Genomic DNA, 20044 nt, shown 5'->3' on the forward strand with positions numbered 1-20044 from the left:
TGTAGATCGCAGAGTTGAAGAATACGAATGGCATTCTGTGCGTCTCGTTGGAGGACGACCCAAGGCGGATTCTGCACCGCGAGCTTGTGTAGGGTAGTTTCTTTTTCCTCTGCGAGTCTTATATCATGTATTTACGCTTCATGTTATTAATTTAAATTATAACTAATTTGCCTGGCGCCAAATCGATGCATTTATGAGCAAGAGTTAATTGGATTAATTATGTGTTGGTATGACATGAAAGTAATTTTAACTAATTGTTTCACAGTACGAAGCGGGGAAATGTATTATCGCATTTGGTTTAACAGTGTATTGTCCCATTGTGCGAATATGGATATGAATTATGTTGTTTGATATTTTATTGTCGTTCTTCAAGGGAATACTCAGGGCAAATATCGTTTCTGTTAGTAACAAATAACAGATTTTTACTATAATATGAATTGAAATATAACTATAAAAGGCTTTTTGAAAACCAGATTACAAAACCTTTTTCTATGGAAACATTTCGGGGCAGCTCCGAATCATTTGAGATCTCAAGGACTTGTGCTTAAACAAGAGGACATAACAATATCAGATTTTAAACCTCCTTTCTTTTCACAGTTCAATTAAATCTCTTTTTTAACTTTAATTTAATTTACACGTAATGGAACACAACACACACATTCACATCCGTTAAGACGTTGTCGTATAAAAACTTTGGTATTTATATTAAAATTGAATAATCTACAAGAAGGAGAATCTCTCTTTAAATTTTAGATTTGATAGTTAAAAAATTAAATTACCATACGAAGTCCTAAAAGGCAATTATAATTATGCATCGAGACATTTTATTTTAAGCATATAATTTATTACACATTTATAATTAACTACCTAAACCACTCTCGAACCACACAAAAAAATTCATCAAAATCTGATTTAGGATGAGTTTAATTACAGATCAGATTTATATATATATATATATAGATGATCCATACTTTTGGTTTAGGTATTTGAATGTAGCATTGATTGGCTAATTGCAGAAAACTGTTCATAATTACGTATTAAACACACTTGTCCGATCGTATTTAACACGCTCGTTGTGCAACAGTTGCTTCTATTATTGCACACACAATTTCTAATTCGCATATCTGAATAATGTTATATTATTTTAGGAATTTGAATGAAAACAAGAAATTTATACACAATTCATTTATTATTTTTTGTAACGACATGGTAGTAACGTAGGTACATTACACAGCTAGCCTTGACTAGAATAGGAGAATGATTCTTAGAACCGGCAAGACTATCCGCAAGTTCCAATACTGATTACAATGAGTTTCGTTCCACGTTAATTAAGCCATACTAAAAGATCTATATCGAATCGGTCTTCAGTGCGCTCATATAGACACTGATAAATCTAATTATTATAACGTTAGATTGTACCAATGCTAACTTACAGTAATCAGTATTGATTTTACAGATTAGCGGAATAGAACGTCAAAACATGAATTAAAATCGTAATTTACTACAATGCCAATTAATGAGCGAATATTAGAACTGTTTAAGGAGTTTGCCTTGTTTTATATTCTAAAAACATAGCCTTTGATTTTCGTAGCAGTAGGATAATCTGTAAAACAGTACGTGAGTTCACGTACTCAAGATATCTTAAACAGTAAAACTGACCAAAATTTTATATTATCTTTATTTGGCCTTTATGAATATTAATACTGAAAGGATGACCATCCTTTAAGTAATAAAAAAAATGATATGGTTAATTTTACAAAGTTTTTATGATTTCTTGTTTGTAAAGTACAGTTCGTGGAAGATCATATTTTATACAAACAACATTTTTGGAAGTATACACTTATAAAGTAATTGCTATAATTTAAAAAGGTTTATTTAGTCAAAGTCTTCTCACAACGGAAATGAAATTGCTCACGTATAACGTCCTTTATATATTCGGCTGTATTTACAATGCATTATATATCACGTAATAAAAATAGTTCGATAAAAATTGGCAAAAACAATAACATCTGTTCTACACATTAAAAGCCAAGAGAATACAGTCGATATTAACGTATTATTTTATCATAACAAAGACTTGTCAGACGTCAGTATTTAGAGAAATATAATTGAGCCTATATAAGCAAAGATTTCATTCATGTCGCTGTGTGTGCTTAGTGGGACTAGGACGTGTTTCGCAAAAAATCGACGTAAACAATGTGTTCATTATCCAGTAATCTGCAGACATGGTCATTGCATAATATTCTAAAATTCATGTGAAGAAATCAATTAATGTTTTATAACTGAACTTTCTTGTTCATTCGTATGTGTTCGTTATAGATAGATAAAAATCTACAACTTTATTACATATTTCCTAAGACAAATTTTCTATAATTATAATTTTGTTAGAATACTCTGAAACTTTTCTTATATAGGTTCGATTGTATATGACAAATAATAAATTGTATAACGTCACAAAGGAAGATAAACACTTGATTATAATAATACAATTATCTATATCTTGTTAAACTCGTTATAAACATTCAACTAACCGTATTAAGATAATAGTCTTCCTTAGCATAATAAATTATATACATACTTAAATCTAATTATTATCACGTTACACGCTAGGAGTAACTTAGACAATGCAATATTAATTTTCAACCGAAATTATTTCTATCTACATTTCCAGAATATAATACTGAAATTAATACTTTGCTTTTTGTTTAATTAAAAATCAGTCGCCGGGCAAAAAACTGTTTTGCACAAGTTTAAAGGAGAAATTTAATTAAGCGTAAGAAAATAGTCGTAATTGTCAGTGTAGTGGAACAAATGGCAGCGTTGTTGAGTGTTGTCAGGATGATTTTACCTTCGTTTGCGTACCATTTATTCGCGCGATCGGGCACCCGATTGCTTTTCTCATCGACTTTATTCTCAAAATCCTCATCGTATATTTCGGTGCCGTACTCCTCGTCTGAAGTTGTCCTCTCGTCGGGATAGTTAAAAATGTGCCTGTTATTCCCGGGGATCTCTGCAAATTAATGTTGAAATCACCAAGATTTACCAGCTTAATTTAAATAAATATTCTAAATTCATAAGTACAAGACTCAATTAGCTTAAATAAACGCCAACCATTTGAATCATATTAAGAAGGTTATTAAAGCTCATGCGCTTAACAACTATAAAGGTGTATTTCAGTTAATTTGATACGCGAAGGCATAAAAATAAGTTATATTGTATAGATTTTACTTAAAACTTATGTACAAAAACCCTTTTAATAGGTATCTACTGGTAACTACACAAAAGATTTAAGACAATCACTAAGTTAAACTGCAAATACTCGCTTTGTTATCTAATATTAGTCATCTGCTAAGTTCCGAGTTTGTGTACTAACCATACAACCTTATCTTGCTTTCAACGTCACCGAGGGAGTTCTTAGCCACACAAATATAGCTGCCGAGATCCTCCCTTCTAATATTCTTGATGGTCATAGACATTTCAGCCTCGAACATGGATTTCTGCCTGACAGTCATCTCGTGGTGCTCAGATGGTATAATCAATTCACCTGAAACAATTTATAAAATATTTGCTTTCAAATCCAATATTAGAATTTCATCTTTTCAGTGCGAAGTTTTATGAAAAATGTAAAAAGTTCGGGCAGACACCTAGAGTTTTATATCCGCTTTATAATTTGTTTCGTTTTTATTTCGGGATTCTTTACTCAGTTAATAATTTGTGGCCGTGTTTTACATAAACGTTTAATGAAAATGTTATTTACGAAGATTTATGTTTTGGACAGGTAGGGTCTGTTTTGTGAATTAATGGATGTGCAATAAAGATAGTGTTATCGTTTACCTGGATCTTTGACCCAGTAGTTGATGGACTTGGGCGAGGATTCGACGTAACACTCTAGGGTGACGTCGGTGCCGAGAGGCGCTCCTACCAGTTGGTTCGGCACTTGGATCACTGGGTGAACTAAAAATCATACACTCATGTTATTGTTATATAAACACATACTTTGTAAAATGAATTATTCAGATGATTAATCTGACTCTCCTGATAAAATATACGCTAATGTTGTTTATCGTCAGTAGGTAAATATGTAATAAAGTCATATGAAACTCATATTTTGTAGCTGAAATTACGTCTATAGGTTAAGTTTTATGAACATTCGCGAGGTGAATACCAATGTTGAAAAAGTATTAACTTACAGTGAACACTAATGTGGATCCTCTTACTAACGGTGGGCGGTACTCCATTACCGGCAATACATAAATATGTCCCCATTTCGGAACGTGATATCTTGGTCAAATTCAACACCTCGCCCTGGTACGTATGTACTGCAAAAAATGATCACATTATATTGTTGAAATTGTTCGCATTGAAATATATTTTTCTTTACGGGTGTCTCTGAAGGAGACATTACATTGATTATATGTAAAAACCTTATGATATGAATAAAAATGCGTACGGAACATACATGTATGATGTTCCGTGCGATGATTAGTATAACAAATATTTTATTTGACTATTAATTTTTATGAACATTAATTGTAACTATTACATACATATTTCTTATATGTTGTACATGTTTTGTTCAATTATAAACTCTTTTATATTAGTTTAGAAATCCAAGAAGATTAAATTTTAATGAATGAATATTTCAATTACCAGATCACGAATAGATCAATTGCACATTTAATGGGTTTTGCTAGATTAAACTCTAAACATGTCGCTCATTATCATAAAATGCCACAGATATATTAACAAATAATTAGTTTTAACCGCAATGCTGTGGTTTTATACTTTATGTATAGGTTTATTCTATGTAGCATAGACCAGGAGAAGAGATATAGAACATATGGTTTACTATCGGCGTTAAGGAGTAATCAAACAGTTTTCAAATAAATTTGAATGTGTATATAGAAAAATCTATATAAAATTAGGTCAGCAGACACTTGCAGACATAGTTGCAATATTTGTTGTGTCTGGATTGCTTGATGTGAACATTGTACGTAAACCTCGAATTAGATTTTCAGAAGATTTTTTTCAGAGATTCGTACAAAGGTTTGTGGTGTACAATGAAATCTAGGAGTCCATTCATTGCACAACTCTACTAATTACGACAAACTTTAAACAATACTGGACGCGAAACTCATCCCGAGAATAGTCGCCAGAGCGCATTGTAGCGCCACAAATGCGGTCACACAGCCATTCGCATTATACATATTCAGAAAAACAATGCTGTCCTTGCACTATTCAAATAAACTTAGACGAATAAAATATTTTCCTGTTCTTGTCGAGTTCAGCATAATTTGAGGTCAAAGAGTTAAAACGCGCGAAGCTGCTGTTTTTCGAATGACTTGTGTTGCAAAAGTAATTCTTTGCTAAAATAATATTTGAATTGATGTTATGTTATATGTATTATTTATGCGTGTATAAGCTTCTGGTAATGTAATCCACTTCGTATTAAAGTTTTTGTTTCACACGTAGTTAAAAGTTAATAACAATTCTTCATTCTTTAAAAGTAAACCTATCTTTGTTGACTTTTCATAGAAAGCTTTACGATTATTTGAAACTATAACTGAGCAAAGGAAGAAAAGTTGGCGTGTATGAAACGAGGAATAGTGGTTGTTTGGATTAAGCTAAGTTCTGACGTTATCAACGACGGGCTTTTGTATTCGACGCTGACTTTTTAAATCATATTTAGTATGTCTAATTTTTAGTACTTGCTAAATCATTTCAGTTAGTTAGTAGTAGGCCAGCAATAACACAGCCCAAGGAGTATTTGGAATTTATAAAATGTAAGATATTTTATCAAACTTGTTTACGTTAAGTTATTTATATAGTTTTATATATTTTTTTATTCATGCTTAAATGTCGAGTTATATTTTTTCTAGAAAGCGTAATACAAATAATTTAAACATGTATAAACATCAACATCGAAGGTTATAATCACATGAAATTATTATGTTCGTCAATTATAAGTGTGTTATTTCGGTAATGGTCGAAACAAAGGTTCCGACGCTCGACTTCAATCACTGTAATTTAGGTTTGCGTGTAGAAATGTTGATTTTATCGTCAGGCTGTTTGTATACAGGCCTGGATTACACTTGTGTATTTATGAAACAATATCTCAACTAAATACGATGGGAATCATCTCGTTCTTATTTTTTATTATACTTCATGCTATGCCTTCTGGATTGGGGATTGCATTTTATAATAACAAGATTTTATATACATTTTATTAGGTAAAATTGATATGGAAAAAGGCTTATCATTATTATTATGTGATGTTCTTTCATTCATTAATAAAGAAAGAACATCACATAACAAGACCCTGGTCTTGTCTCGCGAGGAATGGATGGATATTATATTTTCTAATAGCAGTTCTATAAACATGCGCAAAAGTACTATGCACATACACTTTCGCGCGTAGAATGTTAACCTATTTTAGTTAGATACAGTTTTAATACATACGTTGTACATAACTAACCTTTAATTTTTGCGCCGGTACTGTCCCTTACAACAATATCCTGTCCATCTTCTCTTTTCCACATAACCCTTGGTGGTGGTATTCCCCGTGCCCTGCAAGACACCCTAGCTATTCCACCTTCCGGGACCATTGTGTCTCCTGACGTCTCTTCTGGTATGAAATCAGGAGGTATCACCACATCTAAGTAGCCCATCTAAAAATGTATGAGTTAATATTACAGTAGAAATTTTGATATTCTTAGGATCCTAATGAGCACTGAAATGAAATGATCAAAAATATAAGTCGTAATCACTCCCCACTTACACTTACTTACTGTACACCCATATATCATACGATAAAGCGCTATTTAAAACTACTCTCACTTAAATCTTAAGAAAATATATATACGTATCTTGACAGTACCAAAATTTTGGGTATATTCATAAATAAAAATAAATAAGTACAGGTCCTTCAGTTTATCAAGGAAGCATATATTGAAACGCCGCTGAATAGCCTCCAAAGAGCCTTCCAATTTATAAAATCGCTTTCATAAATTATAACGAATTGCCCGTTCTCAATAATCACATTTTAAAATTAATTGAAGCCTTTTCAATATGGACGTTGCATTGAATTGGAGGCGAGCACTAAATAGACACCAAGTCAATTTGGTTTACAGCGCCTGTGTATGGCATCGGCGTTGATAATTGCTACATACCTATAGCTATAAAATTTATTAATGTTTTACATGGTTAAATGTTAAGTTCTATTAATGTTTGCAATCATATCACAGACTAGCGCGCGGTTCTTTCCGCGTTACTTTGGTTATAGCGAGAAACATAGTTCTTGATTGGAGAGGAGGCCAACGAGCAGGCCAACCAAGATATTTTTTTTTAAAGCAATAGTATAAACATAAATAATAAAAGTTAGTATAAATTTGTTAAGTAAATTCTTTTATATATGTGTGTCAAAATGCCTAAATTTAAAGTTAAACCAACCAACGTCTAATCAGTCTAAATTGTATATAAATGGCGTTTTTTCTGGGAGGAACAAAAAGTAGATTTTTTAAAATAGAATATATTTAATTAATCAAAGTATGAACCATTGCTATCTATTCACTTTTGATTATCTATAACTTATAGGTAGTTTATTGATCCCTTTACTAAAAACAAAGCGGTTTCGACATCAGAGTAAAATTTTACCTTGCCAGAAGAGTTCGGCTGGGTTCAGCCATTGCGATTAGCACTTCAATTTATAGTACTGGACCTATTTTTCGTCACAGGTAATGGTTCGATTTAAAATCCGTTAATTATTGTGCCGGTTGAGTAATGTAACGCAGCAGCCGACGCGTGTTTCTCGATTTGCTTTACTCGATTCGTGTGGTATCAATCTTTTAAGCTTTTTCACTGTCCCAATTTGTTTCAAGTGTATTAATACAGTTTTATCACTAATACCGCAGCCTGCAGCTAGCAGACGTAGTTTGCGATGGATCCGCTTCCACAATATCCTTCAATTCTTCGTTATCAACTTTGGTCCCCGGCTGTTCACCGGGCTTGTTGTGCAGGTCGAAATTTCTAGAACGAAAACGTTGGAACCAAAAAGGCACTGTGTTTTTTTGTGACACCGCCGCCATACGCATCATTAATCCGTGGTGCTGTTTCTGCAGCACTGGTACCACGGTGGAACGGGTATTCGTAAATAACGCGATATTTCATGTTTTTCATTTTGTAAATAGAGTGACGCAAAGAAGTAAAAAATTGAATTTGGAATTCCTTACCAAAGAGGAGATTTTTGAGGTCAAAGTGGCCAGTTTCATAATTACGCACTTACATTTGTAAGTGCGTAATATATTGATTTTATATACGTAAATATTATCAGAATAATTATATATTTCATAAAACAGCATCATTTTTACTTAAATATGTAAGTTGTAACAATAAATAAATAATAATATAAGCCTTTATTCAGACAGAATTTTACATAATTTTAATCTTAAACTAGTTAGTCGGTGACACCGACAACCCATCTGTTTGCTCAACTTTGGCAAAGGCCTCCTCCATTTCTGTCCACTCTGCTCTGTTCTGAGCTTGTCTTGTTCATATTTTCCCAGTTGCGGTTTTTATTTTGTCCTTCGAAACTACCTCGTTTTCTTATCTTATTTCTCTCTCTTTCTTTCTCGTACCAAAATACGATCTTTTTGTTCCACTTTTCTATACCTCTTATTATATGACCAGCCCATTTCTATATCAATCTTCGTATCCTTGTTGTGACGTCTTCAATTTTCGTGTGGTTTCTTATGATTTTATTATTGATCCTATCTGACTTCCTGATATTAAGCATCCCTTAAATATGTAAATTGTAGAAATACTTGACTTTAATAATTAGTTCAACTCTGAAAGCCGTACATTTTGATCCTTAAAAATAATTAAAAATTTGTACACGACTGTTCGTTCAATTTTTTAATTATTTAATATAGGTATATTAACTATAATTGTAATAATTTCTTTCGTAAATATACACATCTTTTAATCATACTTAATTATTTTAATTTCCATTATTTTACGAAGTAAAATCAACGAATGCCATAAAGAACTTAAAATATTTAACGATAGCGTGTTTCGATCAATTGTGGCTGGTCAACTTCGTCCAATCTCAGTTAGGCGACCTGTATTACCGTTTGATAATTGCCAATTAAGCGAAATACCACAAGATTTCGTCTTGCAATATTTTTTACGAGTATAATATTGTTCACTAAAGTAACAAATAATTTTTTAGACAAAATAATATTGCTACGAAGTAGCCTTACCTGACTCTTCATTGGATCCGTGTTGATCTGACACATGTACTGACCCCGGTCTTCTTCTTGTACGTTCTTAATGTGCAGATACCACGTGGAATGGTCAGCGTGGGAGACAGACACCCGATGATTGTGTGTAATGACGTGCTCATGTATTGCCTGTATGGCTTTTGTATCGGCTTTCACCCAGCCCACCTATAACATGATTATCCTATAACTTAGAAATCAACAAAGTTCCTGGCTGATTGAGTGTGTTTATCCGTGTTTAATTAGGTAAAATAAGATTTAAATTATAACACTAGTTTTTAAAAGTCAATATTACCAACAGTATAAAATATTTGGAAATAATGTAAATTAAGGCCAGGTTATTAAGAGATATTAATGGATGAGTGTTTTTGTTAAGTAGGTACACATAATGAACGGGTAGTATATTAACAATATTTATCTACATTGATCTCATTGCTTATGAGAATAAGTTAGACTTTACTTAAACTTTATAGACTATGTGAAACCACGTATATTCAGCGCAAGTACTTACTCGATAATTGCCCAAATTGACGACAATACACTTGAACGTCGCGTCTCTGCCGATAGGGACTGTCAGGTTTGTGATTGGCTCCCCGAACTCTGGTACTTCTACACCTCCTAGGATATTCAATTCAAAAATTCATTCAATGAAATACACTTATTTGTACGAACTTGTTTTAAGGAGAATTTGACGAATTTAATGTCTAGGCACTAATTTACAAACCTCTTTGAATATTTTATACCTATATATTGAACTTGTGTTATTCTCTTTAAATGAAATAAAATAAGATTAGTCAATATTTTTAATAAAATCGATTTGGCTTTCGAATGACACTGTGATACTTAATTTCATTTTTACTAAAGGTAACCGTAACCTCAAACGAACCACTAAGCACTTCAGAAGTCTTGGTTTAAATTAATTATATAATTTAGTAAATCTTTCGTATAATTAATAGTGGTGGAAATATGAACAAGAAACCTAAGAATGCAAATAGTAACTCCGTTTCTGGCAGATTTACTATAACGATTGAACAATTGCTGGAGTATCCTTAAGACTGATGAACGCGCCTTGCAACTTTCCGAGTATAGTCTTATCAGAGCTGTCACCACAAACTTACTTGTTCTACGATACTGTCGACTGCTTTTGCACAACTAAGACCTACATAAGAACATGTCAACTATGCGGACTTAGAGTAGTTATTAACTGAAAACTGATAAATGTAGATATTTCATTTTAATTTATTCCAACAAAAGCAGTTGTTTGAAGCTTTAATGTGATTATTACATTACGCATCCTTCCATATTGCCCAAAATCCGTCACAATAAAATATGCTATTATAAAATAAAATCTGTACGTATAAAAGGCAAGCCATTTATAACATATCAAGCGACATTGTAAGAGTAATACAGTCACAATGTTTATCGCAATTTTACGTTGCAATTTTCAACTTTGCAATTTCGACGGTGATACGTTCATAAATTCAATGAAATTACCCATCTTTCTGCGCTTCAAGGAGGCCATATATTCCTCGTGAAGACAGCGCTTGCGATGTCGACCATCACGCAAATGATAAATCAGTATGGCACACAATATAGAGCAAAAAGTACCTGCTTCATAAATTCACTGATTTAAATATTTAAATCAGTTCAGGATATGAAGGAATCCTCGGAATTATGCACGCCTGGTGAAGTATCATACAGTGTTTGGAGAACTCAGCGCAGATTTTAAAATGGACTTAATTTTTTCAGGTAATTGAAAGAGTGCAGTGCTTCTATAAACTTTTAATGATAGGGTTTCTCGTATATCCATACTCATTAAAATGCTATGATGGAACTAGATATAAAAAATAAATTAGCCCTTTTTTGCCAATATAAATGCTCGATATTTGAAAGCAGGTATTATATGATATAAAATTGTAAAATAATATGAAATATAATATATAAATATATGAAATGTATTCTAATAGTTAAATTTCTAATACTTCTTTATTATTATGTAATTATTAAGGTGAAGCTTCTTCTCGGCGTTGGAAAAAATTACCGTCACATTTTTCGGTTACGCGTCATATTTTGCCGTTACGGGCCATCTTTTTCTTGTCCCTACCACGGTTGATTCCAAGAGTACTTTCTCCAGCAGTATAGGTATACCATTGGGAGTAAGTCCGCTTAAACGACATGACGCCAACTAGACTTGACCGTTTTTCTATTGCTTATTTATTTTTAAAACTCTATTATGACATATATATTTATATATTAAAGTGATCAGCAAAATCAAAGGGTTTATTTTAATTGTAATGCCAGTGGATTTCTAAAAAAAATAAGTAATTATATCTCTCTTTCTCATACTTGGGTCTAATTATGGTAATTATTTTTCTCAGTTAATTAAAGTTAACGTTTTTGTTAAAGTTTTTGATTATATTTTTCAATACATCAACACGTGGTGTGATTATAGTATTCATTTTTTCCTGTCTATGATAATAAAAGCCTTTTGTTAAACTTTATCTAATTTAAATTTATTTAACCAATTTCTGTAAAGTTGCATAAAGTAGAAAATTTTTAAATAAAAAATAAGCTCATAAAGAATTATATGTACATTTATTAAAATTAGTTACGTATTACGAATATAATCTTATCTTTTGTCAACATTAAATCAAATTCAAATGTTGTTCTTACTGAACCATCCTATTATGCTTGAAGAAAATACCAAAGTACTGCTGACACATAGGGTTAAAAACTTAAACTGAAACTGGAGTGACTCAACTACAAATAAACATTTCAAACGGTAATTGCATTTTGAATTTTTTGCAGCAGACAATGTTTCCTGATTTGCTTGTTTAATTTAAATGGAAACTAAATGAAAGTTCCAACTGGTCATTTGTCATCGGGTGGCCGGGCCGCGTGGTTCCGACGAAGCGAGTTCCGGCAAGCTGCTTTTATTAATATTTCCAGCGCGTATTCACGCTTTATTAGCAAACAGCCGTCATGTGGCTGATAAATTATTAATGTGGTCGTAACACAGCTTGTGTTCGCTGATCTGCTTTTTGCAGATAGCGCTCCGTTAGCGTTTGTTTTTGTTTACTACAATGATAGATTGCGTGAAATCGGTCCAGTAATTAGATGTTTATAATGCATTACATTACTGCATGTCATAGCTACTGCTCGTCGATTCATCTATATCAGATGCTGTTAAATGTCTATGTTGTTATTTTGATATAAAAAACGACCTGTGGTCGTAATTTTATTATTTGGTAAGGTAATTTTTAAATTTGGCTCTGTTAAAACACAATGAATATTAGCATTTAATCAGTTGAAAGTATTGAATTTCATTCTTATTTTAAATTATATTCTGTTTTTTTAAAACATTATTCTTCTGGTAATTATCTCAAGTTATTATTACTTTTCCATTACAATTATGTATTATACAAAATAATATACTATCGAGTGATATGACATGTAAGCAGTGATGGCGTAATAGGTTGAGTGTGCGCTTGAACGCAGTGGGTCTGCGTTCGAATCTCGGCTGTACACCAATGGACTTTACTTTCTACGTGTGAATCGTGAGGAAACCGCATACCTTCCCAAAATAGACGGCGTGTGCCAGGCAGAGAAGGCTAATCATTTTTATTTAGAAAAATAAAAATATCCCGGGGGGGGGGGGGGGTCAAATTGATTGATATATGTCATTAATATGAAGAACCATTTGCAATATCGTATGTAAACAGAATTGAACTAGTAAATTATATTTAAACAAAATGAAATCAGCTGCATCTTAATTCTGGGAAATGTGCTGTTATTTATTTTTCCAGACCACGGACACCGAATTCCTATAATTATTACGTAGAGGAAAAGCCAATTCCAAGAGTAGCAGATGATTTCATTTAAATCTAGAATTGAATTTTTGGATGACATAAAAATAATTTGTAAAAAAGCTTATAGGAATTTACGGTTAATTAATATTATAGTGCCTATGGCCAATGGTTCTTCAAATATAAAAGCGATGATGGCATTATATAATGCACTTGTAAGTAATATAACTCGATGTTTTGTTTGTCTTTGGTATGGTAGATACAACAAATTAGTGGTAAGGAGGGACGTTACTATCACATGATATTTTTCTAAGGTACTTAGAGGTAGATATAACGCGGAAATGTTGGAGAGACTGGGACTGCGAGTGCCAAATAATTACACTCGGCGTAAGCGGTACAAATAGACTCAGGGAAGTACCATTTACGCGTGTTTTGCGTGCCCTGAATATTATTGCATGTGGGACGAATATATGTACATAGTTGCGCACTGGTCGAATTCACAAGAATTGCATTGTTTTTTGGTTTATATTATGTTCTCAGTTTAATATTTATATTATTAAGTTACTGTAAAAATAGAAAATACGAAAATAAATAAATAAAAAAACTAAAAGCTAACTATTATAAAATAGCCTTTTGAAAATCTTCAATATAAATTATTTTCCGCGAAATTTTAACATAAAAATTATTGAATAGCTTGCCAGCCAGTGGACTGTGAGATTTGTATTTAAATTTATGTGTAATAAGTGTCAGGAGAATCTGTATAGTATATGTAGCGTATGTATTAGCAAGCTGCACTAGATAACTAAATATATCAGAGGGTGAGAACTAAGAAGAGTTAGTTACACTATTTATAACTTGAGACGGGCTGTACCGATTTGGCTGAAAATTGGTGGGAAGGTTAGAAACCAGAATATAGAAAATAAGATGTGTTTATTTTGAATTTCTATTATCTTATCGTGCTGATATTATTATTAAGAATACTTTCCCCACAAAGCCGTAATGCCATAAATGGTTGCACCTATTTTGATGAGTGTTTAAGTGGATTCGAGAACAGTTCAGAATATATACAATTTTTGTTTATTTTTTATGTTTAAATTTTGTATTTAAGATGTATGTACAGGACAACGTCAGTCGGGTCCGCTAGTTACTTGTAAATGTAGCCTTACTCAAAATTTAATATTTGTTACTAGCAAAAAAGTTTACCCGAGCAACGCCGGCAGAGGCAGGTTACTGTGATATTTTTTTTAATTTTCAGTCTTTTTACAAGATTTTTACAATGACAAATAAACCTATAATTTAGTTATCGTTTATTTTATTTCTTTACTATTAACAAAAAAAATCATTACTAATTCGTGCTTTTTAATGCAATACTATAAGTACTTGCTGGATTGGAGCTTGGCTGTATTATATACAAAATTATAAATATTAAGTTATAACCTCGGCACAACTCATTTTCTAAAGACCCTTCGCGTTGCTTCTTTAGCCACAAGCAACAACGGAGAGAGAACAAATAGACATTCTAAATGATAAACTATTTTAGGAGATGCATTAATTCTGAATTTAAATTGATGTTAAGGATTTTCAATTATTCGTGAATTTTGCAGTATTTCGCCTGTCATGTTATTATCAAGCCTATAAAATGGGCTTCAATAATATCGCTATACCAATATTTATGAGGTCTTATAATTTATGGCTTACTCGATATTTTTGGTGTTTACAGCATAACATTAATACCAGCTATCATAACGTTTAAAGGCGCTTTTGTTACATTTCTTTTAGCTCTTTACAACTCAAAGCCTTATGGCACGATGATAGGGTAACATATTTTGCAAGATAAGTAGGATAAACTAGTATTTTAATAATTTTTAATTATATTAAATTCTCCTACGTCCGAGACAACAAGACGAAAGATTTGTCTAATATCTTTGTAAGTAATCATTATATTTTTTTATTGATTCCACAAATGCAATCATTTCATAAAGTACATACCTAAGCCAAGGGAGGACCCTATGTCTATTTAGTGATCTCGTCCAAGCAACTAGTTTAATTTTTTTACGTTATTTTTAAGATACATACATTTTACTATTGATTCGTAATAACTTTCGTATTATTGCACAAAATATGTAAACTAATATTACACAAAGAATCGTCCATGATATGTTTCTAGTCTACGCTTTCTCGCCTTTGTCTTTGAACCGAGATTCAAGTTAAATTAAAGGAAAAGGTCAAATTTCCAATAGTCATATAGATTCGATGCGTAGGTCATCAGGAAGGATCTATTAAGGTGCCTTTGTAATCCGACGACATCCGAACTGGCCATATCACGAAAAATATTTCGCTATAGAAACCCGAGTATGTTAAAGTACCCAATCAGTAGATTATCTATGTTGAAATGTAGACTTTTGATTTTATACTGTTTCGGAAATTAAACGATATAAAGCTGTGCTAGTTCACGTTTTATTATATTTTTTAAAATTCTAGTAAAATATTTTTTTATGGTGATGATTTTTAGATATTTCACTGATTTGAACAATAGCTATACCTTATCGTAAATTTTAAGAATTATAAAATTTATTAATCATTGAAGTAAACAATGAAATATAATATAATTGTATCAATAACAGTAGATAAATGATAAAACCTTAATTGCTTTAGATAATTATTGCGCTTTTGTAATAAACTTTTCCTGTTCGGGCTTACAACAATGAGAAATTTGTGCGTAAAAGCGAAAAAAATGACTTCATTAAAAATTTGGACTCAGCGAAGCCACCAAAGCAAACTTTTTCCATTTCTCATTTTTACAATTATGCTTACGTTATAAAATTAAATGGACGGGGATCCATAAGGAAAATAGTTGTATAGGTAGTTTAAGGTAATTTATACTTCCCAACAATACACAAGTATAACACATGGTTAGTGAGTTCTTACGTCTTACTCCTAGCCTCATTCATTAAAATATTAAAAAAAAAAACATTAAAAATTAAATATTTATGTGTTATTTTTTAAATTAGCTGAGACCAAAAATATCATGCCACTTTGCAAAATATTTAAGACTTAGAACAACCACTATCACGCTGAATTAGAAAATGAAATAGCAAAATCTGAGCATCGTTTTCCGGCATCTGCTATCCATCTTTTATCTTTGAATAGATAAAGCAATGCAAACACACAATAAAATGTTTAAAATCCTATGGTTACTGTTCTTCGTTAATTCTTATTACCTTCATTACATCTTTATACCACTCCACTAAGCCAATAATTAGAAAGCCCAGTGTTGTTCCCAAATTATATTCCACAAAATTTCAAAGAAAGAGCAGCACGTACAAGTGAGTGATATCACGTCTACGGCTCATCAGCGGGTGCACGTGACGACTTTAGCACAAACAGATTTAGCAATACGACCATATAATGTGGACCTACGGCTTCTCACCCTTTGAAATCTTACTTAGAGGAGTTTAGAGGAGACTTTGGGTCGTTTGACACTGGTGTCGTTAATAATACGCAAAGGAGTTACCGTGGTACAAAGTTTTCTTTCGTCTAACTTTATTACGCCATTAGAGATCGCGTGACGGCGACTCGCACTTCGTCCTAATGTAATTTGACTAGTGTATGTATTAAGCTGAGTTATCAACTTATCTCGTTTATTACTTTTTCTTGACATGTTTTTGTATTATCATCATTTATATAATAATAAATTATTGTACATACGTGGTTTTTAACACCAAGATATATATTGTCAAGTGATTTATTACTACAGAGCCGTAACCAGAGGGGCTTAAAGCCGACATCTAACACCTAAACACACTTAGAATAATATAAAATGTAAGAGAATAATTAATGTAAAAGTTTAAATATTCGTTTATAGGCTTTTAATAAAAATTAATTTAAAATGTTGTTCCTTAGAAAATACCTGAAACTTTAACGAGCAAAAATTCGTTACAAAGAGTTAATAGCAAACTGGACTTCCCTTCTCTTTCAATCTACAAAGACTGAAGCAATAGTTAAACTTTGGGAAACAAGTAAGGAAATTGAAATTAAAGGAGGGTTCGGATCTCGTCTGTTTATTAGGAAGGCTACAGTACATCACTGAATTAACCTGTTTATCCGTTCTCATTTTAAATTTTACGAATTCGTTCTACAAATTAAGAAAAACTTGGAGAATCTTTGAAAGTTTGAATTTGGAATGCACAGAAAATATTTTCAAGTGGTAGATGATTTGCAAGTGGAGCAAAATATTTTTCAGATGTTCCAACCCGCAAATTGAGTTAGTATTCTGTGTCGCTGATTGGAGCTATCTGTCGAAGTGGAGTTCGAAACAGCTCTGATTGTTCTTTTAGCTAAGTTCATCACGGCTCAGTTCAATAAAAGTCAGTGTTTTTCACAATGGAACACATCCTAATGAAAAAATAAACAAGTTCTGATGTTTCCAGTAAATATCTCTCTCTCTTGAATCGGCAACTCAAGTCTGAGCGTCGTGGTCAACCACGAAACATCTAGAGCGGACTTTCTGGTTCCACCGGTTTCTGTCCCGCTTCTCTCTTATGACAGTGTACCACTAAATATATATGTTGTTTAATACAGTAAGATATGTTTTCTAGTCGCATAAACACAACGTAGGCCTAAAAAGCTGATCACCCGGAGCTTCATAGGCCTATAAAAGAATATGATCGGTCGAAGTTCATACTTCTAATACTCATGTATTTGCCCTATAATTTTGTACATACTATGCACGTATACACATGTAAATAATAACAATGCGTCTATAGTCTAACAACTAGTCTGAACGGAGAAATGACGTTTACGCTTGTATACCCCATCATGGTGCTTCCTGATTCTAATTGTCGATGCAGAATTAACCGGATGCCAAAAGATTGCTTTTAAATAGACAATTTCAAAGGTATCTATAGAGATACGGTTTTAGGAATTTTGCGCCTAAATATTTTTAGATAATGGTGAAACTAAGTATCATTATCACAGTCAACTAGACATTTAGGGTGTAAGAGGAATTTCCGATTTCTGTAATCAAAAATGACGTCAAGAGTGGCAATGATTGACGAGGGCATTAATTAATACTTTCAGAGTCCAGAAAATGGATTTTCGATCGTTCTTTAAACAAATTATACGTCAAGTCTATCACGTTAATTTGAACGCAATCGTGTGCCAATAAACGTAAAAATCAAAGTAATGAAAACGTGTAAAGGGAATTTTCAGATTAAAATTTGGACAATTGTGAAGAAAAACTGTGGTTATTACGCAAGACCGCAGCGTCATTACTATCCACCAAATGTCATATTTCTTAACCCTTTTTCGTGCCGTTCCAAAGTTTTAATTACTGCCAGGGGACATTAACCAGTCTTCCCGCTTTTGTCTGTGATTTAGATGTTTCTCACGAAATCTGGCATCAATCGTTCAGTAATTAAAATATTTTTTATAAAACAAACGGGCAGGTGCACTTTTGAGCACTCACAGAGCTTGCGAGAGCGTTATCAGCATAAGGAGACCCTTAGAAAATCATATAGCCCGTAACCAATCCATTGAATTCAATATGCGTAATAACCTCTTATTAACATAATGGGCTAATTACAAATGGATATCAATAACCAATTTGCGTAACGAAACCACATGCCATAATATAATATCAATGATTAACGTTTTTATACGGCTGCACAAATAATATTCAATAATGCAATTTTATAAAGGCAGGACGAGTTAAACGTGACATGAAATATAATTATAGTTATTTTAGAATTGATTGAATCGTTACAGATTGGCGGTTATAGAATATATATATTGTTTAAATGGAATGTGACGATAGTTTATAATGACAAACGGAGTAGATTACATGCGTGTATAAGGTTAATTTATAAATAGGAAAGCCCCCTTATTTCGCAAGGTCAAACCAAGAAATTCGACCAGAATTCACTTTTTCCTACTAATACGGACTTAGGGACGCATATACCTATCGGTATATTTCAATAGAATTTTCACATTCAAAAATTCTGTAGAAAAAAGTCGTTTTTTATAACAAACAGTTATACACATTTGAATGAATTCGATGGTTGAATGATCAATATGTCACTTGATATTAGCCGTCGTGTATTGCATAGTTTGGTTCTCGGAAAATATCGTTCAACAACCAGATTTTATTGTAATTAATAGATTCATATTTTAGCAAATAACTATTAGGAATTAAACGCTAAATTTAACATTTTACATACACAACAAATTACATTGTTACAAACAAGTGTTGCTAGCATTTTAATTAGTGAACTTGTGCTTAAAAGCGGGCTGGTTGAAGTATTCCGTAGTGCGGGGCGAGGCTTGCAAGTCAGCCTGAAGATGCGCCCTCGTTTCGCTTAATCCTCGGGTGCGCTGCTTGAATGGACATAATTTTCTGTACTTGACATCTTGTCTAGCTCTGTCATTGTGCTGCTTAACGTACTAACAGTTTCCCCTCGGTTTTTATTACTACTGCGATTGCACTCGCACTATACTTTTGAAAGTCTTATTAATTTTGTGATAAAATTAACTTACAGTTAACAGTTCTGTGAGTGCTATTATATGCACCTTTATGTACACAACACTAATTTTTGTACTAAATCTCAAAAATCTATTGGAAATAAACAAATCCAGTATTGAAAACTTAACGAAAATATTACAATCAAAGATCAAAAACTACCTACTGCTTTACGATTTTTTTCTTCTCAGCCTTTGACACATGTCGAGGTAAATTAAAACCTATATTGCAGTATATATGCCTTTGTCAAAATCAAAAGCCTTTTGATGTGCTGTATCATAACAAACGAATTTGCCAGTTATTTCTTTGATATCGGAGATAGATATTAATAGCAAAATATGATTTATTTGTAAGAAAACTCTTTATCAGTGGAGTGCCTATTCCATTGTTCTTATTCTCAGCAAATTGGCTTATGAAAGCGATTTAAATTTGCAAAAGATTCAATT

General features: G+C 32.4%; 1 protein-coding gene across 1 annotated transcript in view; it reads right to left on the reverse strand.

Moving 5' to 3' along the window:
- Positions 1 to 2536: 2536 nt before the first annotated feature.
- LOC123716675 (lachesin-like) overlaps positions 2537 to 20044 on the reverse strand; it is a 41387-nt gene continuing 23879 nt past the window's right edge. Inside the window, exons 3-9 of the mRNA XM_045672525.1 lie at positions 9787 to 9893; positions 9258 to 9443; positions 6476 to 6668; positions 4191 to 4319; positions 3835 to 3954; positions 3374 to 3544; positions 2537 to 3010 (exon numbers count right to left, since the gene is read on the reverse strand). Coding sequence (XP_045528481.1) covers positions 2751 to 3010; positions 3374 to 3544; positions 3835 to 3954; positions 4191 to 4319; positions 6476 to 6668; positions 9258 to 9443; positions 9787 to 9893 — 1166 coding nt within the window. The 3' untranslated portion in view covers positions 2537 to 2750. The remainder of the gene's footprint in view (positions 3011 to 3373; positions 3545 to 3834; positions 3955 to 4190; positions 4320 to 6475; positions 6669 to 9257; positions 9444 to 9786; positions 9894 to 20044) is intronic.

This window comes from Pieris brassicae, chromosome 11, assembly GCF_905147105.1.
Source record: "Pieris brassicae chromosome 11, ilPieBrab1.1, whole genome shotgun sequence".
NCBI classification, from domain to species: domain Eukaryota; kingdom Metazoa; phylum Arthropoda; class Insecta; order Lepidoptera; family Pieridae; genus Pieris; species Pieris brassicae.